Source organism: Drosophila biarmipes, chromosome 2L, assembly GCF_025231255.1.
Source record: "Drosophila biarmipes strain raj3 chromosome 2L, RU_DBia_V1.1, whole genome shotgun sequence".
In the NCBI taxonomy this organism is placed as follows: Eukaryota; Metazoa; Arthropoda; class Insecta; order Diptera; family Drosophilidae; genus Drosophila; species Drosophila biarmipes.
Window position 1 is genome coordinate 4,827,306 of NC_066612.1, and position 27,239 is coordinate 4,854,544.

Genomic DNA, 27,239 nt, shown 5'->3' on the forward strand with positions numbered 1-27,239 from the left:
TTTTTCACACAAATTATTATGTTTATTGGCATGACATTTGATACTTACTTCAAGAAGTGTTTAGCGAATTCTTAAAAACATCGTATTATAATTTAAATAAAATTTATTTATTAGCATCCAAAATTGTAAGCTTTGCTTGTCAGAGAATATTTACAATAAATGTACAATATTAAACAAATCATATACATATGGTTTTAAATTTTAAAACTTTACGTATTAAATATGTTCGATGAGGAGGAAGATGAGTCCGATTGGTCAAAGTCAATCTTCGCATAGGAGTTGCCCACTTCGGGGCACGCAGACACCGGCGGAGACTCGCGAGAACCTCTCTTCAGGTGTGGTCCTGGGTTTTGGCCGCTACAGTGGGGAAGATCTAGGGTGGCGTAGTGCAGCTCCGGCTGGGATATGCGCGAAAAGGACCTCGAGGGGAAATTCAAATCCTTAATCTGAAGAATGTTCTGTTGCTTGCTGGGATCGGCGACTTTTGAGTCGGTTGCTTTTGCAGTTATGTTGAACTTGGTGACCGAGATGCCACCGTGATCGGCTATCGTATTAGCACTTTCCGTCAGTGAATTATCCTTCGCAATGCCCTTCTGGCCGGCCTTCGATGAGAAAAGGGAACTGTCGCTTTTTATTTGAAGTATCTTGTAGCCCGCTTCGTTAATCTTTGTAAAATCATTCGACTTCTCCTTGGTTTGTGTGTAGTCTTCGCTACTTATTGAGTGCACCAGTTTCTTCTCCTCGTGACAGCCCGTGTCCAAGTTGTTATTCTCAATCAGCTTCTCGTCCACGTTAATTGGTTTATCGCTTGGCACGGTCGGTGTCTCGAGTGCAATGCCAATGCTGCTATTACTTTCCACGGTCGACGAGGGCTCTGGACTCTTAGGTTGCTCATTTACCGGGGAGTTGCACTTCTTTTCTTCGCTTATGGATGGCTCCAACCGCTCTCTAGGAATATTGTACGTACTAATTTTGTTAGTATCGAGAATGGCCCGCTTCACAAATAGATCTGACAGAGTGATCATGTTTACACTGCTCGGAAGGCAAGTCGTACTGGGCGTGCTGGGAGTGAATGCATTGCCAACTGGCTTCATCTCCAGGTAGCCATCCTCAGTCGCGCTGCTCGTGGTGTTGCTTATCTTGCTTCCGTTGAAAATGTCTTTCTGACTTGTAGCGTGCAAGGCTAGGTTGGAGCCTTCGTTTCTGATGCTCTTGGGGAACACGTTCTCAATGTACTTGGGAATTTCATTGTTCTTGATGAACTTCTGCTTCTCCAAATTGGTTGCTTGCGAGAAATCAATTTCCATTAAGTCACTCATTCGGTCGGGGTTTATGTGGTTCTTCAGACTCAGGAGCGGCGCACTTGTGGACTTCTTTTCCCGGCTGCCACTTGTGCCGCTGATGGAACCATCTTTCGTAATGCTACTATGACTTCTATTCGTTCCGAACTCATGTTTATTATCCTCCACGAGCACAACCCGCTGCAAGTCGCACCGCGGTATCTTGGACTTGGAACCCACCGAGTAAGCTCGCACGCGATTCGGATTCTGACCCGTGTCATTTAGATATCCCAGGCGCTTGTTCATCTTTAAATGCTCGACTTTATTGCCTATTGAATAAGCTCGAATAGGCCGTCCACATCTGAAACAAAGTCAATGAATATATTGCTGGTCAAAGCTGGGAAGGGTATACTCACTGGTTGTCCGAATCCACATCGAAATCCTTGGCCAGTTTCTCGGATGTGTGCTCTGGGAAGTCGAAATGCAGGTTAGCATCCTGTGAACTTTGCATCTCCACCTTCTCCTTCTCCTGGCTGACATCGCCAAATAAGGTAGGCTTAATTGGGGTCATCGGTATGTAGTTTTCGTCACTTTCTGTAGACATAAAAATAAGAAATTGATCAGATGCCAGGCATATTGCGTTGGGATTTTCGCCTTACCACTTTGCTCGGTGACTTTGCTGAACTCCGCACTTGCAAAGTCATCAATGTTTTCCTCGGGAATAGCTGTTTTCGATGACCGAGTGCTGTAAAATACCAAATTTCGCATAAATATTTGAACCCTTTACTATCCTAGATGACTTACTTTAACCGGTAGTGGCTAAAACTGCCATTATCATCAGACTCATCGATACTAATTGACGACTCCTCGGACCCTGAGCATCGCAATGGCATGGCGAATGTTGGACTATTACTGTGCTTGTTGGATGGGTGCGGACGGATGCCAGATATAGTGTTGGATCTCAGCCCGTGATTGGATCCAAAGTATGTTTGATTACTGCACTCGCTCAAGGTTCCATTTCTGGTTGGTAAGCTGTCGCACCGCTCTCTTCCAAAGGCTAAATAGAGTTAATGGAATTTTAAACAGATGTTTTAATGAGCGAGAAATAAAAACTTACTATAGGTTTGGGGTGAACTGCAGTTCCGCAATTCGAGGGAGTTTTGGCGCACGTTTATGACGTTTATGGGTTTTGAGGCTTCGTTTGCAGACGATGATCGCTTCCTCATGGGCTCGTGGCTAATATCAGGCCTGGCTTGATAGACATTTATTAAATTCGTGTTCGACTCTGTTTTAGCTGACATAGCGCTGCAAGTATACAACAAAAACAGGTAAATGAATAAAATATAACATTAACAGCAAGTTACGGGGTTAAGGTCATAAAATAAGCTTTCCTAGAAAGTAAATAAATTACCTTAATATCGTATTGTGCATGTTTGTAGCCACAGCTGCATTATCCGTTTCCATCCACAGCTCTCCGGAGCCCAAGACACTTTGACGGCCGAGCTCCATGTAGAAAATACATTGAGGGGAGGCATGACCGCATCTAAAATAATAAACATTATTTAGTATGCCGAGCTGTAATCAGTTTTTAAGTGACTACTAACCGCCTGATGGTTGTCAAGAGAATCTCAATGCTGGCTACTCGATCATCGCCATTGGGCGTCTTCTCCGGTCCTATACACACGAAGGTCAGGGACTTTGCAGTAAGGCAGCAGTGATACGTTCCAGTGATTCCCACTTTCTCCGAAATTCCCTTCTTCTGAATGACAACCTGCCAGACATGGTCTACGGGGGAAGAGGAGTTTCATTAGGTGATCAAACATAAATTGTACTTTTACGAACCATAAGCTGAATGGGTTGTGCCATTCGTGTTGGCTATATTCCTTTGTAGGAATAGCAGCTTGTCCAGCCACTTGCGTAGATCGTTCTCGCTCTCGAGCACGATGCCAAAGCCACCGTCTCTCGAGGACAGCACGATGACGCATTTGTGCTTTGTGTCCAAACGCCGGTTGATGTTGAAGCAGTTCTTCAGATAGATAACCCTCTTTGGTTCCGCCCGCTGCAGGAACTTCTTCTCGGTGTCGTAGTACTCCAAACGGGCCGGCGAAGTGCTGGTCTCCTCGTACAGCACGAAGAACTTCTTCTTCATGGTCTTCAGCTTTTTGTGGTAGCCACTCAGCACCATGCCATCATCCGATATTGATGCCATGGCTTCAGTATGCTTCTTCCTAGAAGGGAAAAGATTATATTAATATTGTAAATTACACTTGATAAGGTATAACATATATTTGGAACCGTGATTGGTTTTAATATGTACATATTTATAGAGGTTTTTTTCTATATTATATTTTAAATAATATATCAGACAAATTTTTTTTTTATCTAGCTTTAGCTTTCTGGGACTGTGTTTGATATAAATCATACACTATTATATTTATTATTTTGTATTATATTTTAAATAATATAAATTTTTTTATATTATGTGTAAGATATTTTGCGATTTGTCATTTGCATACATATTTATAAGGGTTTTGCTCTATAATATATTTATTTTTATGCATTACTTTTTAAAAAATATTTAAAATATACATATTTTTATCTTATTTGGTCTCACTTTCTTTAAAACATACATATTATTATTCTTTTATCTTATAATATATATTTTTTTTGTATTGCTTTTTAAAAAATAGTCAAGATATGCTTTCTTCAGATCACCTTCTATAGTGCATAATATTTATAAGGTATTTTCCATACATTATATTTTTGTTGCTCTGCAAGATATATTTTCATCATATTTTGGCTTTCACTTTCTGGGACCCTGGCTGATATAATGCACATACAAACACCTTACAAGGGATTTGCAATTTCACCTCAGGTGCGACACAGTACGTTCCCAAAACGTAAACAACAAACATTATGCCTCATCGCCCGGAAAAACAAATCGGTTTCCCACAGCAGCACACCAAGGCACGCGAAAGCACTCGCGAAAATCCCTCGCCGTCCGTCAGCATCGAACATGGGACATCAAAATACGCAATTACGTCGCGCCGTTTATGTCAATAATTCCGATTCCGATTCCAATTCCGGGCGCAGATTAGGATCGGCAGGGAGTCGGATGTGAGCGACGGAATTCGGAGCTCACAGGGGCCCACCGTACAGGGCACACTTTGTGTGTTTCGCCCTCGGCTGCGATTCCTTCAGTTTCTGCGCAATGCATTAAGATAACCGCAGCTAGATGCTCGTTTTATTATACACACGCCCGTACATACGTGCGGGCGCGTATGTTTGTGCATATTTTGTTTTATAGACGAGCATCATAAACATATATGCATATGTACGTATATCTCAGGAATTCTAATACATCTTACATACGTATATGTATCTGCGAGTTATTTTTCCCCGTGGGCATGTATGTACGCACAACGATACATATGGCACTGCTCTGGTGGTATCATTTACAAACGCACATGGATATGGAAAATAACACCAGAACGGCGGCTCGGCCGCCTCGATTGTTACCTAGAGCGTCTTGCTGCCGCGTTCGCCAATAGTCGCAGTATCTGTATTCACTGGCAGTCCGCCTGGTGCATTTAGGATTTGTATTATTATTGTTCACCAACGCAATTCTTTATTATCAAACCCACATTTATTCGCGATGACACTTGACCGTTATCGTTATCGGCAGCATAGGACGAAAGCGGTGTTCGGCAACTATCGATGACAGCGCGGTTATCGAATACTCCTTTCAATATGTTAAAATAAAGAAACGAATTTTTATTAAGCCAGTTTTTATTCTGTTTATCTACGTTCTAAGTTATTGTTACAACTATTCATGGCTGTCCAAATCACTAAATATTACATTTAAAATATATTTTATTTAATTTATTTAACACAACTCAAGAACGTTTTTGAAAGTCAGCATAAACTAAATCTAAGACTTAAAAATTAAATATAAACTGTAGTTAAAAAAAAAATGTTCTTATTGGCTTAAGCTGTGGTTAAGATAGTGTATTATTTTTAATGATGAAATTACATAGGCTAGATAGTAGATGGTACAAAGTTTACGACTCTTAAAAGGGGCGTGGTCGAACTTTAAAAGCAGATTTATGTTTTTAATTACAAATAAATATATAAACCGTAAAAGCAAGCAAGTCTTAATTTTCGGAAGTTAAAATTAAAAAAGAATAAGTAAGAAATTACAAAGTTTTGTATATTGATTTTATTTTTTAATGGTTACTATATTTTTAAATACAATTTGAATATTTTATTTGTTGTAATAATTTAACAATACATGCCGTATTGTTGGTAAGCTTTAGTTGTTTGTGACTGACTAAGGAGGAAAAAGTCGTTCTCTACCGCGTTCTATTATTTGTGTTGTGTGCTTCGTAGTCCATGACTTCCTCATAAATTAGCTCCTTCCACTGCTCCACAGTGTGCTCCCTCTCGTCTACACTATGATCATATGGCTCCGGAGCAGGCTAGTCCAAAAGAATGGAGTATATTAGATCAAAAGTAAAATAAGCTAGTGGCTTATCAGCACTTACAGCATCGACCTCCTCGGCGTCGTACCAAACATTGATATACTCATGCTTCAGAGCCTCGTCCACGGATATCCGCTGCTCTGGATCAATGACTAGCATTTTACTAAGAAGATTTCTAGCGTCAGAAGCCTTCCTGCGGCTATTCTGATTATTATCATTTGGAAACAAGCCATCGGGGAAAAGTCTATCGAATGAGTATCCAGTGTATCTAGGACGATTTTCCACGTAGTTTCGGACGGTTGGCTGTAACCGCTGCATAAACGAGGGCGATGGAGTCCCCAATTGCTCTGCAACGAGGATCAATAGGTTATTAACAAGATTCAAGCCAGAATTTTCCGATAGCTTACCAATAATTTTATTCCACTGATCTATATGATCTGTCCCAGGAAACAGTACGCCTCCCCTTATCATTTCCCCCATGATGCACCCCACGGACCATATGTCCACGTTCTCTGTGTAGCCCATGCCCAAAATGACCTCTGGAGCCCTGTAATATCGGGTCACCACATAGGGGGTCATCATGAAGGTAGTTCCCGCAGTGCGTGCCAGACCGAAGTCCAAGATTTTCAGAGTGCAATCTGCCTTTACAACTATGTTGGATGGTTTTAAGTCCTGCAAATGAAATATTACTTATTTTGGGTGCCTCTTCGGTAAGCTGTTGGTACTGTACTCTGTGAATAATTCCAGCTGAGTGTAAATGTTTTATGCCACATAACATTTGGTAAAGCAAATAAGACATCCTGTCGTGATCCAAGTCCATCTGGATAACCTGGCAGAGATTGGCGTCCATCAGCTCCATGACAAGATAAACATCCTGGAACTCCTCCAAGTTCCTTTGCGGAGTGAAAGCATTGAGTAAGCCAATTATCTAAGGGAGACAAAGTTTCTAAGTCGAATTTGTAATTATACATTAGATTTTAATTACGTTTTTATGGTTGACCAGCTTCATGAGCTTGAACTCCCTATATGCTCTCTTGGCATGGGTTACATTTTGGAATGGTCGAGATAGTTTTTTAATCGCCACATTTTGCTCGGTGATAGTATCGTAAGCAGCGCTGTAAAATATTAAAAAATGTTGTTAAATATTATAAAATAAATATTATAAAAAAATAGGTGAAATTAAAAAGGTTAATTAGCTAAATACTACAATCATATTAAAAAACGTAAGCAAATATATTAATATTTAATTATAAATATTAATTGAACTTTACTTTCTCTTCACTGATAAAAAATCTTCAAGAATTGTATACTTTATGAACGGATTTCTTATAAATGATTTTTGTATGATTTTTTTTACAAAAAGAGAAACTTTTTTTAAGACATGGTTCTTTTTTCAATTCTGTCGCTAGTTATCCTTCAAAAATAGAACAAAGTAATCTGTCTGAGACTCATTAAACATTTTACTTCAGAATCTGGTATTTATATGGGTTTATTTGTAGAATGTAAACAAACTTACCATACTATTCCCTGGGCACCTGAGCCTATGGGCCTTAGATTTATGTACCGACTGTGAATGGTAAAGTTGGTATCTCCCACCTCAACGGTGTAGTGTTGGTGCTGAGCTGTCATTTTATTCTGCTGCATTTATATATTTTTTAGTTCAGAGCAACGAGCATATCGGCCTGAAGAGGATAGATAATAAAAATAGAGTAAATAAGATAAATCAATAAAGATATAACATCAACGAGATATTGATATTTTTATAAAAGAAGTGGAGCAATCCATACGAATGGTTACTTTCCCAATGGATGGAGGCAGTTTTCAGAAAATTTCGACAGGGATTAGGGGGTAGAAAACATTAAACTTCGCTGGCCTTATTTGGGCAGAGTGTTATGGACATTAAATGGGTCTGTTGTCGCGCAGGGTGAATAGGGGAGGCACAGTAGGCAGACAAGTATGGTACGATTTTATTGCCAAACTTACGGGGGACTCATGATAAACAAGATACAACTGGTAACTCCTTGTAAAAGATACAATTGCATAACGCAATATCTCCTCGAAACCACTCCGAACGACAAACCTTAAAGATAAGAAATAACACTTTTTTCTGACCTTTTTGGAAAAGGCTAGAAAAAACCCTACGGATACGCTACATCCTTTGGGTTCTTAAAGTGTCTAGCGGCACGCACCGAAAAAACCGATTTTAAATCGATATGTCGGCTTAAACATAGAAGTACGGAATGTTGGACCACTGCGATGTACATAAGTTCATATGTATGCACGCCTGTGTAAATACGTACAGATGTACGTACATACCGGACTGGTGAAAACTGTAAACCTCCAGTTCCAGTGGTATACATATGTAAGATGTAAACTATATACATACATACACAGCTACAATGGGTCGATAATTTTGTAAATTTCCAAACTATCTTTCAGATAGAACTTGTTTCGGTTTCTTGCGTTCGTACATGGGAAAATACGCGTTCGCTTGCGTTGAAGATAAATGAAGCGGTCTTCGGGCCGTGTCGATATGTAAACGTTAGACATTTGCGCATACATAGGTACACACAGTCGGGCGAGTTGACATTTTATGTTAAATATCAATAATTTTTTCGTTACCGGCACACTGGCATGCGATTTAATCGATTCTGTCACGTTCTGCTGGATAGCTTCTGGATTGCAGTGTTTTGTGTGTGGTGAACGTAAAGGAATATTTATTTACCATTTAACGCAGAGATTGAAACGATTTTCTTGTGGAAAACTAAAATCGATTTTTACTTATTTTATTCTATACACTGGGCACGAGACTTGCAAACATTTTTAATTATTTAGATGTCACGGAAAGTACGGCAGCCACTATCTTCGGCACTTTCGCATGAGAACAATTGTACATGGATACAATACAATATACGAAAATCTATTGGAATATTCGATCACAACAAAGTTATTTAAATCGGTGTGACCAGATTGGAGTGGGACCAAAACACAAACGACTAGTGCCAGCTAAAACCGATAAAATATTAATAAAAGGAATAAATATTTTAAAAGTGTAATATTTAACTGCTTAATGATTGTTTAAATGAATAAAATGGTAATTTAAAACAATTTTAGCTGCCTGTTCAGTGTTCCACTCCACCGTTCCAATCGTTGAAGTTACCTCTCTCGATTTATCGAATACAAATCGAATGGCAGCTTAGCAGTGCCATCACTAACGCTAAATAAAAACACAAAAATAGAAACATCTTACGATATGAAGACGGTTGGTCTTTGTGATGATTCATATAGTGATAAGCACTAACTCTAGTTACCCATTGTTTGCAGAACTCACCCGCTCTTAAGTACCTGCTGGAGAAGGATGTGCAGGCGTCCAAGCACTTCGTGATAGCCGTCTCCAACCTGTCTGTTTTTAAGTCCCTGCGGATACACAGCCAAATCCTGGAGATATCCTGCCATGGAGTCGCCTGGTTCGCCTCGTGGATCGCCTTCATATGGCTGGTCAGCTCGAAGAGCCTGTATCAGATGCAAGTGAACATGCTCCTGGGTCTGGTACTCGATGTTGTGGTCGTGGCTGTGCTGAAGGCCATCGTGCGGCGCAGGAGACCGGCTGCCAACAAGGATATGATGGCCATCGGACCGGATAAGTTCAGCTTTCCCTCCGGCCACGCCTCCAGGGCGTTCTTCGTGCTCCTGTTCTTCGCCAAGCTGTATCCCCTGCACATCGTATTCCTGCTCCCGGTCACCGCCTGGGCCGTCAGCGTCGCCATCTCGCGACTCATTCTGCAACGTCATTATATCTTGGATATTTGCGCTGGAGCCGTCATTGGGGTTCTTGAGGCACTGATCATTGGTTTCCTGTGGGTCAGCGAGGAAACGGCATTTAGCATAATCGGCTTTGTTTCGGAGGAAACTGTGGACGTCACGGAGTAACCAGGGCCTCGTAATCCCGATAGCCATAGATTATCTCTTAATCATTACTTGTGCTTCTGCCAAATACATTGTTTATGTTAAATGCATAGGATGGTTTGTTAATTTGATTTTAAAGGACAATGTCTTAAGGACCTCTTGTAAAATTGTATAAAAATTGCTCTAAGCAAATACAGAGTGTTTTTGAGGACTTATAAGCGACCCCTAAATTGTCCCTTAAAAAGTCTTTAAAGAAACAGCATAATAAAAAATCGAATGATCTAACGTATTGCACTTTAAATGAAACCACCTTAATATATTAATAAATGTAAGGGGTTCTTTGGCAGTAAATAGAAAATAGTAATATTGTTGGGTAATAAATTTAAATAATAAATGTAAATGTTGTATATTTCATTAACTTTTTTGTTAGGAACCTTTGTACTCCAAGGTATATCGATTCATCGATAAGGAGTCAACAACCCCAATTGCCTTGCGAAGGGATGAAATGTTGTATGTCATACAAAGTTTTCGCGAAGGAGTAAATACAAAAATATTTTCCGAATCCTTGACATGTCAATTGGACTATTAAAATAACGCAAGGTTTCATATTGTTGGTCAGAGGTTAGGCAATATGAACAAATATTCTGCATTTATCGCGTGCATTTCGATCCTACTTGTCTCGAAAGGAAAGGATGTGGAGGGCTACAATGGGGACTCTGGAGTATACGGGTAGGTATTTGGTGGGCATGGAAACAGCTTCTTTTATTCGTGCGAATTTATTTTATTTAGATCAGGTGCTCAGAATTATACCTTTCTTAAAATAGTAATAATTTTAGGTCTTATTTAAGTTGATGTAAATATTTTTGAAAAGGTTCTGGTAGTTCGAATATAAGAGTGTATCTTATTCAGATAAAATTAAATAATTAATGTTTAATCATTTTAAATTTGATTCTCAGGTTTCAGCAATCTTCCGGGATCTGCCATATCTACAATGGCACCATTTGTAAGGATGTCTTGAGCAATGCCCATGTTTTTGTGTCCCCCAATCTCACCATGAACGACCTGGAGGAGCGTCTGAAGGCGGCCTACGGAGTTATAAGGGAATCCAAGTGGGTATACTATAACTTATCGCTATAATATCATACTCTAATGGCTTATTTTCAGGGATATGAATGCGAACTGCCGCATGTACGCCTTGCCCAGTTTGTGTTTCTCCTCGATGCCGATTTGCCGAACTCCTGAGCGCACGAATCTATTGTACTTCGCCAACGTGGCTACCAATGCGAAGCAGTACAAGAGCTCAAACGTCACCATACGCCGCAAGAGAACCAAAAGCAAGGACATCAAGAGCATAAATATATTTAAGAAGAAATCCACCATCTACGAGGATGTGTTCAGCATGGATATTTCGAGTAAATACCCACCGACCAGAGAGTCTGAGAACCTGAAGCGCATTTGCCGCGAGGAGTGCGAGCTGCTGGAGAACGAGCTGTGCCAGAAGGAGTACGCCATCGCCAAGCGACACCCAGTCATCGGCATGGTTGGCGTTGAGGATTGCCAGCAGTTGCCCCAGCACAAGGATTGCCTGTCCCTGGGCATAACCATTGAGGTGGATAAGACGGAGAACTGCTACTGGGAGGATGGGTCGACCTACAGGGGCGTTGCCAACGTCTCCGCCTCCGGAAAGCCCTGTCTCAGATGGTCCTGGTTGATGAAAGAAATATCCGATTTTCCCGAGCTCATTGGTCAGAATTTCTGCAGGTAATTAAGGATCTTATAAGCTACATTTTTATGCCCCTGAAATAATATATAACTTAATTTTTAGGAACCCAGGAAGCGTGGAGAACAGCCCCTGGTGTTTTGTGGATTCTTCGAGAGAGCGCATTATTGAACCTTGCGACATTCCCAAGTGTGCAGATAAAATTTGGATAGCCATTGTGGGAACTACGGCAGCCATCATCTTAGTTTTCATAATAATATTCGGAATCATACTTTTCAAGAGGCGCACCATCATGCACTACGGGATGAGGAATATTCATAATGTAAGTAGCCAGGACAACCACAAAATAGTTGAGAATATAATGAGGAATATTTGTTTTAGATCAACACACCCAGCGCCGACAAGAATATTTACGGAAACTCACAACTAAACAACGCCCAAGATGGGGGCAGAGGCAACTTGGGGAACTTGTCCGACCACGTTGCTCTGAACTCCAAGCTTATTGAAAGAAACACCCTGCTGAGAATAAACCACTTTACCCTCCAGGATGTGGAGTTCTTGGAGGAGCTGGGCGAAGGAGCTTTTGGTAAGTAGAGTTATTACAAAATGGGATTATAATTCTCAATTTTAAACCATAATATAATTTTAGGAAAAGTTTACAAGGGCCAGCTTTTGCAGCCGAACAAAACCACCATAACAGTGGCCATTAAGGCCTTAAAGGAAAACGCCTCAGTGAAAACTCAACAGGATTTTAAACGCGAAATCGAACTTATTTCGGACCTAAAGCATCAGAATATTGTGTGCATACTAGGCGTGGTACTGAACAAGGAGCCCTACTGCATGCTCTTTGAGTACATGGCCAACGGCGATCTGCACGAGTTTCTGATCTCCAACTCACCCACCGAGGGCAAGTCCCTATCGCAACTGGAGTTTCTGCAGATTGCCCTGCAAATCAGCGAGGGAATGCAGTATCTGTCGGCCCATCATTACGTGCATCGCGACCTGGCAGCCCGGAACTGTCTGGTAAACGAGGGCTTGGTTGTGAAAATATCCGACTTTGGACTATCCAGGGACATCTACAGCTCAGATTATTATCGGTAAGTCTTAACTTTTCCTCAGATCTTGCAGAAATAAGGGTTTTAAAATGGTTTTTACCAAAGGGTCCAGTCAAAGTCGCTTTTGCCTGTCAGGTGGATGCCCTCGGAGTCGATATTGTATGGCAAGTTTACCACGGAGAGCGATGTCTGGTCTTTTGGAGTGGTTCTTTGGGAAATATACAGCTATGGAATGCAGGTAGAATCCATCGGTTCCTCTATAAATTCACAAAAACTAACCGCTTTCATCTTCCAGCCATACTACGGCTACAGCAATCAGGAGGTCATCAATCTCATCCGTTCAAGGCAACTGCTCTCCGCTCCGGAAAACTGTCCCACTGCTGTCTATTCGCTGATGATCGAGTGCTGGCACGAGCAGTCAGTTAAACGTCCAACGTTCACAGATATCTCAAACCGTCTTAAAACCTGGCACGAGGGCCATTTTAAAGCCAGCAATCCAGAAATGCAAGCGTAGGCATTTACACATACATATTTTCAACGAATGGACTGTAACATAAGTAGAATTAAGAATTGAATAAAATAAAAGATCTATAAACATTTTAATACCCACAAAATGGTATTTCGTTTTTACACTTAAGACACAGTCATTCAGTTCGCTTTCGGTATATATTATTTTTTCGTGTAACTTTATTGTGAGATTTGAGTTTTGTTCATAATAGCCATATGGTATTTTAATGTTTATTGTGCCGATTACTATATAAATTAACCAGTTGCAATTCCTAGGGCAACTCCTCCGAAGAAAGAGGCCAGGAATATGTGCAGATCGTTTACCTTCGGGCCCTCCTCATCGCCAATCAGTTTGGTGTACCACTTGGCCACTTTCTTGCCGTTTCTGGTCAGGAGGCTTTCAGCCCTATCTAGCTGGTTGTCGACGTATCTTTCGGTCTGCGAGTGCAGGGGAAAAGATGCAATTTGAGTTTTTGGAGATACAAAACAGAGATCTTAAGGTCATACCTTATCTTTCCAATTCTTCTCACGACCTAGCGAAGCCTCCACTTTGTCGGCCAGCTTGTCAACGCTCTTATCCAATTTAGTCCAGTTTATTTTTATGAGCCCTTCTTGGTGTGCAATTTCCAGCAAGATAATGCTGCCGCCAACGGCGAAGGCAGCAAATTTGCCTATCTTCATTGTGGTAAATCCAGTGGCCCTGAAAAGTAGTTTAATGTTTACTTCATTTTCAGCAAATATCTTTATACTAAATTGGTTTATGTTAGTTTTGGGAGCATAATCCTAGTTCGATGAATAAATACAGTCTATGGTTCCAAAAACCGCCCTATTATATGGGAACCGCGAAAAGTTCGCTTTTGCTGAAGGTCCTTGTAGCACAAGCAACCTTACAAATATACATATGTATACACCAAGGAACTGCAAGAACTCCTTTATTCTTGGTTTCTTTGGAACAATATAAACATCAACTAGATAATCTTTTAGTTAATAACCACGGTGCGGCAACAATAAATGCAAAAAAACATCGAAGATTTCGCATTGATTAAGTTCTACTTAGCCGAGCTGCAATGATATAACACATACCATCCTGAAGTGACACCAATTAGCATTTGCGAATATGCCGAACGCTGGCCAATGTCGCTGAAGACTTTCTTTAAAAATTCCGAGTAATTAGTCATTTTTAAAATTAGATATTGACGTTTGAGCGGAGAAGTTCCCGAGTTTACGTCAATTTTACACAATAATATAAGGGCGTCAAGATAGCTTCAAAGCATCATCCATTCTGGGTTTTGTATTTTGGAACACGGAACCGGAACATCATTTCTAGACATTGTTTTTGGAAACTTAAAATTAATCTATTTAATTTAAAAACAAGTTTTATTAATAAGTAAGAAAAAGCGACGTAAACAAAGAATTGTTAAATAAAATTAATATGTTAAATTATTCGATATACCCCAAACATTTTGTGGTATTTTTTTAGTATTTTATCGATAACTTTTAACAGCCCTATTTTGACTTTTTGCGTACCTATTCAAAATCGTAATTTATCAGACCTATTTTTGAAAGGAAAAATAATAAATAATTAAAATTTTTCAAATAAAAATTCTCATATATTAAAAATATAAAATACAGGGCGCCAAAGAAATCTCTTGTAACTAAATTACCCCCTTATAGTAAAATTTCAGTGTGATGGAACCCAAAAAAAATACTGATATGAGGTACAAATTGTTGCTTTTTGAATTATCAAATAGCTGTTTTCCAAAACTAGGGTTCTTAACGTGTTAAGCATTTTTGAACTTTTTAGATTTTTCCTTACCTTTTCTTAATTTTACCAACACTTTAGACAAAAACCCAAAGTTCGAATGAAATCTACAATACAAAATGTACATGAGTTTATTTAAAATAATTGTTAAAACTACTTAAATAAATATCATACAGTATATTTACAAATTCGAATAGATTAGCCAATTACTTAGCAATTTTAATTACTTTGCTAAATCACCAAGAATTATAAGTCCGTAATAAGCATTGATTACAGGTATGTTGATTCACCTGAAATTATATAGAAAAGTTTATGTATTTAGTCATGATATCAATCTGTATTATTAAATTATTTTAATCAGTAAAACTCAACAATGAAAAAAAACGAATTAGCGTGAATGGTTGAGAAGTGCAAGGATTCGAAGATATCTTCGTAAGCCGAAGACTGTTAGTGATAATGGAATACACAAAATATTTAAAGAGTCTCATCGATTTTACTGATTAAGGTGCGTTTTTTAAGCTTAATGTAATCAAAAACTTCGGATTAACAGTGAAAACCAAGTAGAAGTTCGATATTTTGATACCAGCAATATTAAATGGAATGAAGGACCGACAGAAATGTCCAGAGTCGTGGACATGTATTATGAAGAGGTGAGGTATGATGATGAGAATCGATGCGGATACTGATAAAGGGCTTGCCCGGTTAGTTGACCCTTCTTAGGCTCCCACTCACCTATGTACATTAAATTCTAAACAGATGTGCAGAGCCCGGCCGTCATCGATCGGTTCCCCTGTGAAAGGAAGTGGATCTTTGCAAGCCTGTCTGCTAGTATACTCGTAAAAGTCTTGGGGACATATAAATCCAGTTCTGGTGGCTTCGTTTTATACATCAAAAATAAGAGATCGTTCAGCCAGAAGTCTTTTAAATCGTCTCGGGTGTTTATTCTGGCGAAGTCAAAAGGAATATAAATGTTTGGACGACATATGGCAGTAAAAGGCTATCTGAGAAATGGTAGTTCGAATACTATTAATTAAAAAAAACCGGTAACGGGCACGAAGTCTAATTGAAATAAACTCACTTTAATACAAAGGTGAAATAAGAACGTTGGTTTTTTTATTAATACTCAATTTAAACAGATAGATTTTAGTGAGATCTGGTCATTGAGATGTATAGTGTTCAGAAAACTCACCGGATTCCCAATCTCCCTCGCCTTCTTCGGTACCACAGTTGAATTTTGGAGAGGATTGTTTACATGTGATGTATGAATTGTAATTGATGTTCTTATTTTCATTTATACTTTGAGTGTCAGAGGTGATATGAACTTCACTATTCTGCCATTTGATTAAATCAGTTTTCTTAATGGACGGTTGATTAAATATATGATTTTTTTTTATTTCCTCTTTTGTGGAATCGTTCAAGCCTGATAAAAGAGGTTTGCTATTAGGCTGTTTGCGTTTAGACGTGGTCGAAGTATTTTTTGAATTGGTTGATGTGTCGTATTGAATTTTAGTCTACGAATATTAGATTTATAGATTAAGCATATTTTCTGCGCAAAACGTGTGTTCACTTACAACTATATCCTTATGATCCAACGGTTCTATTGTTTGACTTTTCGCTGTGTTTTCATTGACGATCGCAGTTAAGACTTTCTTTTCAAAAAAGCCGTTTGCGGGCAGACTGTCATAATCTGATCTTTCAAAATTTAAAACGTTGTCATTTTTCTCTTTATCAGAAGGTTCAGCTTTAACAGCGCTGCTACAATTTTCCGCCTCAAACACGATCGAAATCTGAAAAGTAAATAAAGTTTCGTTACGATAGATCCAGTATCTTAAATAATCCTATGAAACATACCTTGAAATCCTCTGAAAACGTTTTGTGTTCTCTGTCTTTATGTACATCATCGATTTCCGATTTGCTTAAGGTGTGTATATATTTGTTAACTGCTCCATCGGACTCACAGGCTAAGCAGAAAAAAATAATTAAATTATTTATTCAGTTACAGGTCGCCTTCTTGTACTCACTTGAATAGTTTCGAACAAAAAATGTATTTAGCCAAAAGTGACACACCACTTTCTTTTTGGATTTTTGTGTAAGTTCGAACTTTATATCACCGGAAACTGGTAAAGATGGTTTACTGGTCAATACAGATGATTTTTGAAAATCAATCGTCCAGGTTTTCAGTCTCTGAAAAGTGCATAAACCAGTTTAAAACAATATTTCACGTTGCTGATTGTTTGTCTTACATCTGGCTTTGCATTTTCTGTGGCTGAGTCGTGTAATACAGATACTGAACATTGTACCGTGCCGTAGTTTTGCAGAAAACCGGACTCCGAGAACCGTATTTCACATACCTAAGGACGTATAGAGGGGAACGAATAATTTTGTTGCAGCTTAATTCGCATGTTTGTCTTGATATACTCACGTTAAGGCTTATTTTCGAATATGGAACACTTGAACAAACTAGTTTGGAAAAATACTGAACATATCGACGCTGAGATGGGATTGTCACACCCTTACAATCCTTTGTACGCTTCTCATCATACCACGCTAATGCCTCATCAGCGGACTTTTGCAGCCCACTGAACAGTAAATACGCACAGATCATGGTACCTACAAGAGTTTGTTGGATCAGATTAGACTATTAGACTATTTGGGAACCCTCGGCCGAGGGCTACACTTCTCTTACCGGTTCTGCCTTTTCCAGCTTTACAGTGCACGGCTACGACATTGGACGAATCTTCCTTGAGCCACAGATCAACATCCTTGCAAAATCGTTGTATTAACTCAATCGTTGGAGGGTTATGGTCTTCGAACGGAAAAACTGCTACTCTCTGTGAGAAACAAAGGGATTTTTAGACTGCCACTGCAATGCCAACAGAGGATATGTTGGTATAGCCTACCCCGTGAAACTTTCCCACGTCGTAACTACGCTCTGAGCATAGGTTATATATTTTGTAGTGTTGGCCATGATTTTCCTCCAAAAACTTGTAGACATCTTCTAGACGGTTTCTGTAGAGGCCCTCTAACTTATCCGGTGCCGGATACCCCATGGCAATTATGTTATCATTAATATCTGCAAAGGGCAAGGTGGTATTAGAACAATTGCTCCTCAAAGAAGGCACTCGATGTGGCGACTTACAGGTTAAATCCAAATTGTATCCTTTTTCTTTGTATCGTATACGTTTTTTGCTCACTACATTGCGTATCACGTTAGACATTAACGAAATGGTGTTGGCCATATTTTTAAAGTTAAAAGACTTGTCTTTTGTTAAACTAGGTTAGCTGCATCCATTCAAATCTAATTGGAAACCAGTTGTTGACTTATATTTTAATCCATTTCAGTGTTTTTGTTCTGAAAGGAGACGAGAAGAGGGGGAGTTAATAGGTTTTATCAAGTAAATGGTTTCTAATCTAATGGGAAGGGTATAAGGCTTATTAATCTAATTATTTGGGATGAAAAGTAGGCCCAGAGTCATGTTGAGGATTTTTAATAGGGGCCAAAGAGTTGACATTGTCTTTTTTATCTTATTATTATTAATAGAAGCTGGGAAACCATATGCTAGGTATTGTTTTATGCCCTTTGAGGTGGTAAAAACAGGTAATACATTGAGGTATGAATGGTAATATGTAGAGGGGGAAATCCGCAGAGGTATTTCACGATTTGAAGCAACAAAATACCATGATATGAGGGCTTTGTTATTCAATTGTTGGAATTATAAGGGACAGTTTGTGGGTTTTTTTGCAACATTAAGGGGAGATGCTCCTGTGTGTAGCTCGCAAAACGCAATCCTGACTTGGGGATACAGACTTGGGCCAGCACATACACACACGAACTGCACTTCCCGCAGAGGAACAGCTTTCCTTGACTTCTTTCGGGAACAGGTAGAGCTGCCTAAAACCCTTTTCACTTAGTATTTCGCCAAGTTCGGTATACCTAGGTCCTTAAAATTGCCAATCGCACGCACACACTCGCACACAGCGCGTACATCAGGCGCACACACACACAGGCGCACACACACGGCGACGGCACATGCACACGTGAGACATACTTACATGTATCGGCATATTATCAAAGATAAACAATATAACAATTTTCCGCTTGGCATAATACATTCAGTTGGCCCGTCGACGAGTATCTCGGCCTGCCGACAGAGTTTTCCTACTGCAGTCAGCAGCGCATGGGATGCGAGGCAACTAAATCGGTGTTTGTGCACTGGCCGAACGGGCGATTTGTGGACAATCGAAATCCGTATTTGAAACACCGAGCAGTAATTTCGAATTACTTAACATAGCGACTGATTTGGCAATTGTTTTCTGTTTTCTGTTCGGTTTCGGGCTCCTGCCTCAGTTTATCTCGCCGAGTAGAGACACTTTTCCTCCACAAACTGTTTGCGAGTGCGAATGCGAGTGCGAATGGTGGTATGTATTGCAGTTAGAGGGGCATATGCACATATGCATGCACGGAAATATGCAGATGCGGATGCAGCGATTTTTGTGCATTTATGTACATATTTTTTTAAACAAAAACATATTTACAGTTCCACAGACATTTTACACACTTTTACACTATCAGCACCACACGAATGTACATATGTATGTGCGCCTACTGTTTAATACATATGTATGTGCATATGGGTATGTTTAAGTCAATAAGCTAAGTGTATTTGGGCTCCAACCGAGCAGGTTCTCGCTACTGCATCGCCAAAAGCTATCACATGTTATACATTAAGCCACGAAATTCCAAATAAAACTTTTAAATTATGTGTAAAACTTAAACAATAGCGCTCATGCTCTATTAAATGTATTATTAATTTATCAAGCGTGAGATCCACAGGGTGATTACGGTCGGCGATACCACTACAATTGAGAAAAAGTACGTGCTGCGCTATCGACGTGCGCGGTGCCCTTTCGATTAAATTGTGTATGCAAAAACTATCGCCCGCCAATCGATAGTTTCTATTTTTATTAATAAATTTTAGTTTGTAAAATACCTAAGGCTAAAATATTTTCCGAAAGGTGGATTCATATAATCGATGTATATACCCAATTAAGAACATTCTTCAGACTAGGGATTTGAATTGCCCCTCGAAGTCCTTTTTCCAAAAACTTAGAAACTTGCTCAAAGAGAGTTCTCGGAAATATTCTATGGGCTCCATTTCTGGCTTGTAAGCTATCGCACTGTTTTTTAATTTCATTTTAAGCTATAATAAAAAACTCATACTTGATGTTTTTTATCTCTCGAGCAAAGTCTTTTTTTTTTTAAAAATACACCAATTCCGGCGGAGAAAGTGGCGATAACAAACCCAAGCGTTTGAGACTGGTTGGGTCAGGGTTCAAGATCTCCAAGCGAGCACTCCGGGGACAACCTAGGAGCTTCTACAACTGACCTATGGCAATACCGCAGTGTGAGGTAGTGAAAATTTCAATATTAATAAAATCTCACTTAAATTATTAAAAATAATACATAATCTGGGAAATCCAAACTCTATTTGTGATACCTTCCATTTATAAGTTTACTTATGTATACTACATACTAATGCCCGAATTTAAAAATACGTATTTTTAATTTGTTAAAAAAATTAATAGGACCTGCTAGTTTTGAATGCCTTAAAGACCAATGAAAAACTCATACCAATTTTTTGCGTGAAGATGTTTAATCTTTGAAATGTTAATGATTTGTAAAATGTAAATGTATTTGTTTATCCCAGTGAGTATTTACAAAATGTGCTCTAATTAAATTCTCTATTTTAATTAGTTTTTGATACAAATGTGAAAGAAAAGCTAAATAAGTAAGCTATAACATAGCTTGGTCCAACTGAACTATTGTGAATATTCCGACTAAAAGTCGCAGAAATAAAAAACGATTTGTTTGCCGTATTAACCAATTTTATTTTCATCTCATATCATCATTTCATTAAAAAAGTATCTGCAGTCATTGGCTCCAAACGTACTCTAACCCCTTAGGCTAACTAACTACTCGACACTTTCATAAAAAGAATATTGCTCTGCTTTTCTAACATAAAGCATTCTAATGAATCTCCAAGTGTTTTCAAGAGATTCACCGACTAGTGACGGGTCAATTTGTTAAAATATCAAAAACGTTTAAACCGAAAAACCGTTCTATGTTAAACCCGATACTCTTAACTTAAGATAGTCGCTTGAAGCATTGGCTAGAGCAGCAATAGTTCTTGTTTGATTGAGTTTAAAATGTAGGTATATCATGCAGCACTTCTTACCAAATGTAAAGTCAATGTCTTTGTTATTGTTGGTGGTCTGCCTGCGAGCACCTGGCGGTTATTGCTCCTAAGTCTTCCAGATCCAGAGAATCGGACAGGTCATCCAGAAACCGATCTGAAACGCGTTCTATCCCGCTTCAGACCTCTGAATGCACCGGGTACAACTATACAGCCTCATTTTGAAGGGCATTTGTGATGATTAACGAGTTCTGTAAAATGAACACCTACACAATTCCGACTCCTTTCAAGTTCTTTAGTATTTAGACCAATTATGATGCGAAAGCTTGTACGTATACGAGAAACTTTTCCGCATTTTCTTTATTAAAATTGCGTACTTCTAGAATTTGGTTTGACGTTGTTCGAGTCTTAGCGTACTTCTTCTTACTAGTTTTCTACGTTATAACTTAAATTTTATGTGCTTGCAATTGTCATGTTATTAATGGGTATTTGTAAATAAATAATGAAAATACGACGACGACTATCAGTTTGCTTGATGTGGGGTGTTGTTTTTGTTCTTGCTGTCGGCTGGCCGATCGAAAACGATCGAGCGCTAAGCTTTTGAATATTTCGAGTCAGCGCTTACGGTGTCGCACTTAAGTTATTATTCATTAATATTTACTCATAGGCAGCTATGAGGGGTCTTGTCATTAGAATCGATGGTTGCTGACCGGCGAGCGAGATCGGAAGCGTCCAGCTGATTGGCCGCCAGTGCGTCCGTAGCTGGCGCTGCTTCCACTGCTGTAGCGGCCGCTCTCGCGTCCGCCGCCGTACACCTCGCGTCGGTTGAAGCCGCTTCCGCCGCCGTCACGTCCATTATAGCTGCTTGCCCCCGACCGGCCGGAGCTGTAGCCCCTCTCCGTGTGCCGGCTGGAGGAGCCGCTGGAGCCACGCTGCCGGAAGCCTCCGCCGCCGCTGCCGCTGCTCGTGATGCTGTGTCGACCGAAATCACCGCGTCGGCCCCTTTCGGCAGGGCCGCCACGCCTACCCTGGCGCGGCCTCCCCTTCGAGATCTCCACTCGCAGCTGGGACCCCAGGAGCTCGGAGCCGTTCAGTATGTCGCACGCCTTTTCGGCGTCGTCGCGGTGCTCGAACTCCACGAACGCAAAGCCCGGGGGGTTGAATGCTATCCACACCGAATTTAGCTTGCCGTACTTTGTGAACTCCCCCTCCAGATCGTCTTTTTTCACTTTATCGGTCAGGTTGCCAACGTACACCCTCGTCCCGCGCTGATCACCCATGCTAGACATCTAGAGCTACTGTTTCTGCGATATCCCTTTCAGATACCTGCTTGAAAAATAAATAATCAATAAGTTATCACCACCGGACAATTTAGCGTTTGTATCTATATCAAGTTTTCGACCAGGGTGGTTAAACTCGTTGCAAAAATGCAAATTTTTAAAAATAGCCTCGCATTTGGAACACCGAAATCGGGCGAAATTGGTGTTTTATTTATAGTATTCGGGGGCCTTAAAAAAGGGACTTCCCATTACATTAATGACTTTTGTTTTTACCAACTTGTGTGCTAGTACTTGGAAGAGAACGATTTTTATTTGTAGATGTTTTATTTTTAATGCAGTTATTTTTGCTCATGTGTGATTAAAACCAAGTACATTTTTATTTAATATACAGAATGTGCTCTTCTTATGTGCTATTTTGTGTTAAATGACTGTTTAATAGATTGGTTTAGAATAGCTATTTACATTTTTAAGTATATTTAAAACTAGTGTCTCAAGTTCATATTTCAAAACTGTGCTCGCGGCATTTTTGGTGTATCTAGGATCATGGATATGCTCCTGGTTTCTCATCTATAAAAAATCCCAACTGTTCCTTACGGACGAAACTTTTCGATTCGTTTTGGAAAATGGAATTTCGATAGCTTGGTATTTCCACTGTTCCAAACGGGATATATTGTGCTATCTTTGCTGCCCATACACATGTAGTAGTTTGTTTATTGTCATCTTGAATATTTACGAAAACGACGCATAATAACAAAGAACAAGTTTTGGAATTGTTTAAGTGTTACAATGGCAGAAATGGAAATGCAAAGTAATAAAATGTCTATCACGGAGGAAGCGCAAGCGGTAATAAGATATTTAATGGTTATATTTATGATGTGCGAGGAGGAAAGTCTTTACTTCTGTTAATGCGCAGTTAGGCTAAGGGTAAATAAGTATGTATGTATAAGGTCTGTTTGTAAACACGAAAAGAGCGCTACTTCTAACAGATTTTAAAATTATTCCTATTTTCCTATAAAATGTTGGACATTTATATTCTTAGTTCCCACAGAATTTATTTAAATATACAATTTTATGTTTATAAGTAATAAACTATGAATGTGTTTCAGCAGACACGGAAAGAGTGTGGCAAAAGAGGGAGGAAACCAGGAAGAAAGACATCAACTGAGAAATTGGATATCAAGGCCAAACTTGGTAAGATATTATTATTATTATTGAAATCTTTTCGGGTCGAATTTATTTTGATCCTAAAATATGCGTTACCATTCCAAGCAATGAGATTTATGGGACCCCAGCTTATCCTTGCATGCGACCATGAAAAGTGTACTATCAATACCAATTAGAATATTTATTTTTTGTATCAAAATCCTGTGAATTTTATTTCACCTTCACAGAACGTAGCAGGCAAAGTGCTAGAGAATGCCGGGCACGTAAGAAACTGCGCTATCAGTACCTCGAGGAACTGGTTGCGGATCGGGAGAAGGCTGTTGTGGCTCTACGTGCCGAACTGGAGCGCGTCGGTATATAATTTACCAAGCCCAGTTCAACCAATTTATTTATTCTTATCTCTATTGCAGTTAATACAATGGAATAGACAGTTAAGCGAAAATAGCACTCCAATCAACAATGACCAGTTGCTGCAGGAAATCGGAATCCTCAAACAAGAATAACCTGTATTTTATTTCTTAACATAAAATAATTATCTTGCTGATAAATATACGAAAGTTACTATTTATATTTTTAACCAACACTTTTATTGAATCTTTCTTTTTATTTTTCTATTCATAACGTTTTAAAAGCTGATCTTAGAAACTTGTTTCATTTTTTAGCCTGGATTTTAACCATTTTGGTAATACAGGGGAACAAGGGGAATGAAACGGTTATTATGAAACTATTCGATTACCTTTTCGCATAGAAACCTATCGAGGGTTTTTCCCATCACTTTCACGGCATAAAAATACAGAATAGAAATAAATACAGAACAAATGTAAACATTATTGATAAGCGTGAATAGTTCTTCATTTTTAAGGAACTTGTGTTTTTGTAGCTCACACATATGTGCCAACGTACTATCTGTACTTTAAATCCGGAATCTCAAGCAAGATAATATGGCACTAAATGGATTTTTAGAGTTCTTTCAAAAGGGCAAGGTGGGGTTGGTGAAATAAAAAATAGTTTACAAGTAATATAGTCCTTCTGAATTTTAGACTTTCAGGCCAAAGAAGCCCTTTGCCTCGGGAACCATAAGGTATTCCCTACACAAACAAGCCCAGGCCAGTCTGCAATCCGGGATTAATCTTCGGCAAGTGGTGCGGCTGCCCCAAGGGGAGAATTTGAACGACTGGCTGGCTGTCCATGGTAAGAGTTCTATTCTTTATACCATATTGCATAATTAAGACACATACAATCCTAGTTGTGGACTTTTTCAACCGCATAAATCTCCTGTACGGCACTGTCTCTGAGTTTTGCAACGAAACTACATGTCCCACAATGTCGGGGGGCTCCCGGTACGAGTATTTGTGGGCTGACGGAGATCTGTAAGTAAATCGCCCGGTAATCCATTCTCTATTTCATAAAAATTTACTTTATTTTAGCTATAAAAAGCCAACCGCCCTCTCAGCCCAGAAGTATATTGAGCATTTAATGGACTGGATTGAGACCCAAATCAATAACGAATCTGTTTTTCCCGTATCCACTGGTAGGTTTGGTTTAAAGCCTTTTCCAGTGCTGTTCCCACGAATTACTTACTCGCCGGCTTTATTTCAGATGTTCCTTTTCCGAAAAACTTCTCAGCCATTAGTCGGAAGATTTTAACCCGTCTGTTCCGGGTGTTTGTCCACGTCTATATCCACCACTTTGACCGTATAGTCAGCATTGGAGCTGTGAGTACTACACTATACCATTAACTCTTCTCTGAATTATTAACTATTACCCATTTATCTGCTTTTAGGAAGCCCATGTAAATGCCTGCTACAAACATTTTTACTACTTTGTCCAAGAATTCGACATGGTCTCGGCCAAGGAGCTGGAACCGCTGCAGGAAATGACATCTAGAATTTGCAAGGATAAGGACTAAGTGTATCTCGTACTAGTTTGTGATGTAAATATTTATTGTTTATTACAAAATAAATAAGCTTACATGGAGTTCGGTAATCTTTGTTTGGTTTTTTAAAATTAATTTATTGTTTAGTAAGTATAAATGTTCTGTATTTTTAGTACAACAATGGGTGTATTAAGGGTATTCCTATAAAAAAAAAAAAAAAATGGTATGTTTAACTTTAGGAGATTTGGTCACACCGATGTAAACATAATTTTTTTGCAACCAAATTTTTATTTTGCTGAATTGTTTTATTGAAATTAGCCAGAGTTTACATATTCAGCGAAATGGAGATGGTTGACCCAGATGCGCATTTGGTGGCACTAAAAGGTGAGGCAGAAAATTTTACAAATTTTCCCATAGTGAGTGCTGTTTTTGTTATTCATAGTTATGAGGCTGATGCGGCCCACCTTGGTGGGAGTTGGACCCGTCGTAACTTGCGAGCCCACGGACCTGGTGCAGAAATTCAGCAGCTCCCAGGAGAGTGACGCAATACCCGGGGCCTGTGCGGAAACCCTGGCGGCGGGTCAAGTCCTATTGCTACCCCAATCCTTCGGAAGCATTTACCTGGGCGAAACATTCGCCAGCTACATCTGCGTCCACAACACCACCGCCAATCCTGTGGAATGTGTCACTGTGAAGGCCGATCTGCAGTCGAACACTACGCGCATCAACTTGTCCATGCACGAAAACGCCAAGTCGCCAGTGACATTGCCTCCGGGTGGAACAATCGACGATGTTATACGCTACGAGGTGAAGGAAATCGGAACCCATATGTGAGTGGACTTTGTATACTATAGCATAAATCATACCTCATATCATACATACTTTATTTGCAGCCTGGTCTGCGAAGTAAACTACTCGACTCCAGCGGGCTATGCCCAGTCCTTGAGAAAGTTCTTCAAGTTTCAAGTTCTAAAGCCACTCGATGTGAAAACCAAGTTCTACAATGCCGAAATCGACGAAATATACTTGGAGGCACAGGTCCAAAACGTGACTACCAGTCCGTTTTGCCTTGAAAAGGTGGAATTGGATGGTTCCGAGGACTACTCCGTCACTCCTTTAAATACGCTGCCCAATGGGGAGTCTGTTTTCACGGTGAAGCACATGCTGCAGCCCAATAACAGTTGCCAGTTTCTTTATTGCATTAAGGTGAGCAGTGAAGACATTGTAAATCCAAAGTTTATTTTTCTTATTTTCTTGTGTATCCTGAACAGCCCAAAGGGGATATTGCCAAGGACATAGATACTCTGCGGCAATTCAATAATGTGGGTAAACTGGACATTGTCTGGAGGTCGAATCTTGGCGAAAAGGGCAGGCTACAGACCAGTCAACTGCAGCGACTGGTAAGTAGAAAAGTAACCCAGGGATACGATTGAGTAATTTCTTAATTTTCAGCCCTTTGAGTGCAAAACTCTTCGTTTGGAAGTATTGGATGCAAAGAATACCATTAAGATCGGCACTATATTCACGTTCAACTGCCGCGTGACGAATACATCTGAGCTGGCGATGAAATTGAATGTTCGCCTGGTTGCCAAGTTTTCACCGGACAGTCAGTACACGGGATGTGCTGATTTTATGCTGGGCTTGCTGCAAAGTGGGGACTCCGCCGAGTTTCCCCTATCCGTCTGTCCCTCTAAGCTGGGCCTTGTTAAAATATCACCCTTGATACTGACCAATACACTCCAAAATGAACAATTTACAATAGAGAATGTCGTGGATGTTTTCGTGGTAAATTCGGACTACGACAACGATCCCACAACGCACCAGAACAAGCTGATTCGTTACGAAAGCGCTGGAAACTGTCTAAACCAAAAGCAAGTGCAGCTGCAGGTTGTTTAGTATTGTCTGTTAATAAATGTATAAAATCCATATTATATGTAAGTTCCGTCGAGACTTTAATTTCCATGACAAAAATTTGAATTTTGGAAAAGCATTTGCTTGCCTATCTCTGCTGCCG

General features: G+C 39.6%; 10 protein-coding genes across 15 annotated transcripts; 5 read left to right on the plus strand and 5 right to left on the minus strand.

Moving 5' to 3' along the window:
- Positions 1 to 85: 85 nt before the first annotated feature.
- On the minus strand, positions 86 to 4,956 carry LOC108034489 (insulin receptor substrate 1). The gene is made up of 9 exons (XM_017109397.3): positions 4,800 to 4,956; positions 3,123 to 3,508; positions 2,885 to 3,065; positions 2,692 to 2,823; positions 2,398 to 2,585; positions 2,085 to 2,337; positions 1,940 to 2,025; positions 1,697 to 1,874; positions 86 to 1,641 (listed from the first exon to the last, which is right to left on the minus strand). Exons 2-9 carry the CDS (start codon positions 3,487 to 3,489, stop codon positions 210 to 212), a joined length of 2,817 nt encoding a protein of 938 aa, XP_016964886.1. The 5' UTR covers positions 3,490 to 3,508; positions 4,800 to 4,956; the 3' UTR covers positions 86 to 209.
- Positions 4,957 to 5,147: 191 nt separating this feature from the next.
- LOC108034870 (stress-activated protein kinase JNK) lies at positions 5,148 to 8,705 on the minus strand. Its single transcript, XM_017110063.3, has 7 exons — positions 8,487 to 8,705; positions 7,278 to 7,443; positions 6,747 to 6,876; positions 6,492 to 6,689; positions 6,169 to 6,433; positions 5,825 to 6,108; positions 5,148 to 5,758 (listed from the first exon to the last, which is right to left on the minus strand). The coding sequence occupies exons 2-7, from the start codon at positions 7,403 to 7,405 to the stop codon at positions 5,633 to 5,635; spliced, it is 1,131 nt and encodes a 376-aa protein (XP_016965552.1). The 5' UTR covers positions 7,406 to 7,443; positions 8,487 to 8,705; the 3' UTR covers positions 5,148 to 5,632.
- A 178-nt stretch (positions 8,706 to 8,883) lies between these two features.
- LOC108034874 (polyisoprenoid diphosphate/phosphate phosphohydrolase PLPP6) lies at positions 8,884 to 9,956 on the plus strand. The gene is made up of 2 exons (XM_017110077.3): positions 8,884 to 9,023; positions 9,086 to 9,956. Exons 1-2 carry the CDS (start codon positions 9,015 to 9,017, stop codon positions 9,689 to 9,691), a joined length of 615 nt encoding a protein of 204 aa, XP_016965566.1. The 5' UTR covers positions 8,884 to 9,014; the 3' UTR covers positions 9,692 to 9,956.
- Positions 9,957 to 10,155: 199 nt separating this feature from the next.
- On the plus strand, positions 10,156 to 13,050 carry LOC108035115 (tyrosine-protein kinase transmembrane receptor Ror). The gene is made up of 8 exons (XM_017110549.3): positions 10,156 to 10,396; positions 10,624 to 10,776; positions 10,832 to 11,428; positions 11,493 to 11,709; positions 11,769 to 11,973; positions 12,037 to 12,484; positions 12,548 to 12,680; positions 12,738 to 13,050. The coding sequence occupies exons 1-8, from the start codon at positions 10,299 to 10,301 to the stop codon at positions 12,954 to 12,956; spliced, it is 2,070 nt and encodes a 689-aa protein (XP_016966038.1). The 5' UTR covers positions 10,156 to 10,298; the 3' UTR covers positions 12,957 to 13,050.
- Positions 13,051 to 13,094: 44 nt separating this feature from the next.
- LOC108035125 (FUN14 domain-containing protein 2) lies at positions 13,095 to 14,200 on the minus strand. The gene is made up of 3 exons (XM_017110560.3): positions 14,033 to 14,200; positions 13,457 to 13,649; positions 13,095 to 13,387 (listed from the first exon to the last, which is right to left on the minus strand). Exons 1-3 carry the CDS (start codon positions 14,125 to 14,127, stop codon positions 13,205 to 13,207), a joined length of 471 nt encoding a protein of 156 aa, XP_016966049.1. The 5' UTR covers positions 14,128 to 14,200; the 3' UTR covers positions 13,095 to 13,204.
- A 612-nt stretch (positions 14,201 to 14,812) lies between these two features.
- LOC108034881 (phosphatidylinositol 3,4,5-trisphosphate 3-phosphatase and dual-specificity protein phosphatase PTEN) lies at positions 14,813 to 19,556 on the minus strand. Of its 3 annotated transcripts, XR_001768747.3 has the most exons (12): positions 18,765 to 19,555; positions 17,851 to 18,063; positions 17,612 to 17,784; positions 17,398 to 17,542; positions 17,134 to 17,321; positions 16,955 to 17,062; positions 16,733 to 16,895; positions 16,563 to 16,672; positions 16,283 to 16,498; positions 15,901 to 16,222; positions 15,444 to 15,655; positions 14,813 to 15,001 (listed from the first exon to the last, which is right to left on the minus strand). XR_001768747.3 is itself a non-coding variant. In XM_017110089.3 (11 exons), exons 2-11 carry the CDS (start codon positions 17,948 to 17,950, stop codon positions 14,982 to 14,984), a joined length of 1,545 nt encoding a protein of 514 aa, XP_016965578.1. In that variant the 5' UTR covers positions 17,951 to 18,063; positions 18,765 to 19,555; the 3' UTR covers positions 14,813 to 14,981. The 3 variants fall into 3 exon arrangements, 2 of the variants coding, with proteins under 2 accessions (XP_016965578.1, XP_016965590.1); XM_017110089.3 differs by lacking the exon at positions 15,444 to 15,655; XM_017110101.3 differs by lacking the exons at positions 15,444 to 15,655; positions 15,901 to 16,222 and having other exon boundaries at positions 18,765 to 19,556.
- Positions 19,557 to 21,196: 1,640 nt separating this feature from the next.
- Positions 21,197 to 22,327, minus strand: LOC108034948 (RNA-binding protein Rsf1). Its single transcript, XM_017110232.3, has one exon. The coding sequence runs from the start codon at positions 22,192 to 22,194 to the stop codon at positions 21,595 to 21,597; it is 600 nt and encodes a 199-aa protein (XP_016965721.1). The 5' UTR covers positions 22,195 to 22,327; the 3' UTR covers positions 21,197 to 21,594.
- Positions 22,328 to 22,861: 534 nt separating this feature from the next.
- Positions 22,862 to 23,926, plus strand: LOC108034954 (REPTOR-binding partner). Of its 3 annotated transcripts, none has more exons than XM_017110255.3 (4): positions 22,862 to 23,028; positions 23,295 to 23,376; positions 23,577 to 23,698; positions 23,760 to 23,926. In XM_017110255.3, exons 1-4 carry the CDS (start codon positions 22,972 to 22,974, stop codon positions 23,850 to 23,852), a joined length of 354 nt encoding a protein of 117 aa, XP_016965744.1. In that variant the 5' UTR covers positions 22,862 to 22,971; the 3' UTR covers positions 23,853 to 23,926. The 3 variants fall into 3 exon arrangements, with proteins under 3 accessions (XP_016965744.1, XP_016965735.1, XP_016965754.1); XM_017110246.3 differs by having other exon boundaries at positions 22,867 to 23,028; positions 23,292 to 23,376; XM_017110265.3 differs by having other exon boundaries at positions 22,870 to 23,028; positions 23,292 to 23,376; positions 23,577 to 23,702.
- Positions 23,927 to 24,106: 180 nt separating this feature from the next.
- LOC108033764 (MOB kinase activator-like 3) lies at positions 24,107 to 25,326 on the plus strand. 2 transcript variants are annotated; one of them, XM_017108361.3, is made up of 7 exons: positions 24,107 to 24,169; positions 24,230 to 24,332; positions 24,390 to 24,540; positions 24,596 to 24,719; positions 24,777 to 24,880; positions 24,949 to 25,064; positions 25,133 to 25,326. In XM_017108361.3, the coding sequence occupies exons 2-7, from the start codon at positions 24,291 to 24,293 to the stop codon at positions 25,256 to 25,258; spliced, it is 663 nt and encodes a 220-aa protein (XP_016963850.1). In that variant the 5' UTR covers positions 24,107 to 24,169; positions 24,230 to 24,290; the 3' UTR covers positions 25,259 to 25,326. The 2 variants fall into 2 exon arrangements, with proteins under 2 accessions (XP_016963850.1, XP_016963840.1); XM_017108351.3 differs by having other exon boundaries at positions 24,120 to 24,332.
- A 141-nt stretch (positions 25,327 to 25,467) lies between these two features.
- Positions 25,468 to 27,163, plus strand: LOC108035215 (probable trafficking protein particle complex subunit 13 homolog). Its single transcript, XM_017110735.3, has 5 exons — positions 25,468 to 25,609; positions 25,668 to 26,055; positions 26,119 to 26,431; positions 26,497 to 26,625; positions 26,678 to 27,163. The coding sequence occupies exons 1-5, from the start codon at positions 25,567 to 25,569 to the stop codon at positions 27,119 to 27,121; spliced, it is 1,317 nt and encodes a 438-aa protein (XP_016966224.1). The 5' UTR covers positions 25,468 to 25,566; the 3' UTR covers positions 27,122 to 27,163.
- The last annotated feature ends 76 nt before the right edge of the window (positions 27,164 to 27,239 follow it).

Coding starts and splice junctions, on each gene's coding strand:
- LOC108034489 (XM_017109397.3), bottom strand. CDS start 3,489: ATGGCATCAATATCGGATGATGGCATGGTGCTGAGTGGCTACCACAAA. Junction 2,824..2,884: donor CTCTTGACAACCATCAGGCG/GTTAGTAGTCAC, acceptor TTATTATTTTAG/ATGCGGTCATGCCTCCCCTC. Junction 2,586..2,691: donor ATGCACAATACGATATTAAG/GTAATTTATTTA, acceptor GTATACTTGCAG/CGCTATGTCAGCTAAAACAG.
- LOC108034870 (XM_017110063.3), bottom strand. CDS start 7,405: ATGCAGCAGAATAAAATGACAGCTCAGCACCAACACTACACCGTTGAG. Junction 6,690..6,746: donor AGCTGGTCAACCATAAAAAC/GTAATTAAAATC, acceptor TGTCTCCCTTAG/ATAATTGGCTTACTCAATGC. Junction 6,434..6,491: donor CAGCTGGAATTATTCACAGA/GTACAGTACCAA, acceptor TTTCATTTGCAG/GACTTAAAACCATCCAACAT.
- LOC108035115 (XM_017110549.3), top strand. CDS start 10,299: ATGAACAAATATTCTGCATTTATCGCGTGCATTTCGATCCTACTTGTC. Junction 11,710..11,768: donor GGATGAGGAATATTCATAAT/GTAAGTAGCCAG, acceptor TATTTGTTTTAG/ATCAACACACCCAGCGCCGA. Junction 12,681..12,737: donor TATACAGCTATGGAATGCAG/GTAGAATCCATC, acceptor TTCATCTTCCAG/CCATACTACGGCTACAGCAA.
- LOC108035125 (XM_017110560.3), bottom strand. CDS start 14,127: ATGACTAATTACTCGGAATTTTTAAAGAAAGTCTTCAGCGACATTGGC. Junction 13,650..14,032: donor ATTGGTGTCACTTCAGGATG/GTATGTGTTATA, acceptor ACTACTTTTCAG/GGCCACTGGATTTACCACAA. Junction 13,388..13,456: donor AGAAGAATTGGAAAGATAAG/GTATGACCTTAA, acceptor CTGCACTCGCAG/ACCGAAAGATACGTCGACAA.
- LOC108034881 (XM_017110089.3), bottom strand. CDS start 17,950: ATGGCCAACACCATTTCGTTAATGTCTAACGTGATACGCAATGTAGTG. Junction 17,543..17,611: donor ACGTGGGAAAGTTTCACGGG/GTAGGCTATACC, acceptor TGTTTCTCACAG/AGAGTAGCAGTTTTTCCGTT. Junction 16,223..16,282: donor TGGATCATAAGGATATAGTT/GTAAGTGAACAC, acceptor TAATATTCGTAG/ACTAAAATTCAATACGACAC.
- LOC108034948 (XM_017110232.3), bottom strand. CDS start 22,194: ATGTCTAGCATGGGTGATCAGCGCGGGACGAGGGTGTACGTTGGCAAC.
- LOC108034954 (XM_017110246.3), top strand. CDS start 22,972: ATGGCAGAAATGGAAATGCAAAGTAATAAAATGTCTATCACGGAGGAA. Junction 23,029..23,291: donor TCACGGAGGAAGCGCAAGCG/GTAATAAGATAT, acceptor AATGTGTTTCAG/CAGACACGGAAAGAGTGTGG. Junction 23,699..23,759: donor TACGTGCCGAACTGGAGCGC/GTCGGTATATAA, acceptor TCTCTATTGCAG/TTAATACAATGGAATAGACA.
- LOC108033764 (XM_017108361.3), top strand. CDS start 24,291: ATGGCACTAAATGGATTTTTAGAGTTCTTTCAAAAGGGCAAG. Junction 24,881..24,948: donor TGTTTTTCCCGTATCCACTG/GTAGGTTTGGTT, acceptor GCTTTATTTCAG/ATGTTCCTTTTCCGAAAAAC. Junction 25,065..25,132: donor GTATAGTCAGCATTGGAGCT/GTGAGTACTACA, acceptor ATCTGCTTTTAG/GAAGCCCATGTAAATGCCTG.
- LOC108035215 (XM_017110735.3), top strand. CDS start 25,567: ATGGAGATGGTTGACCCAGATGCGCATTTGGTGGCACTAAAAG. Junction 25,610..25,667: donor GCATTTGGTGGCACTAAAAG/GTGAGGCAGAAA, acceptor TGTTATTCATAG/TTATGAGGCTGATGCGGCCC. Junction 26,056..26,118: donor AAGGAAATCGGAACCCATAT/GTGAGTGGACTT, acceptor CTTTATTTGCAG/CCTGGTCTGCGAAGTAAACT.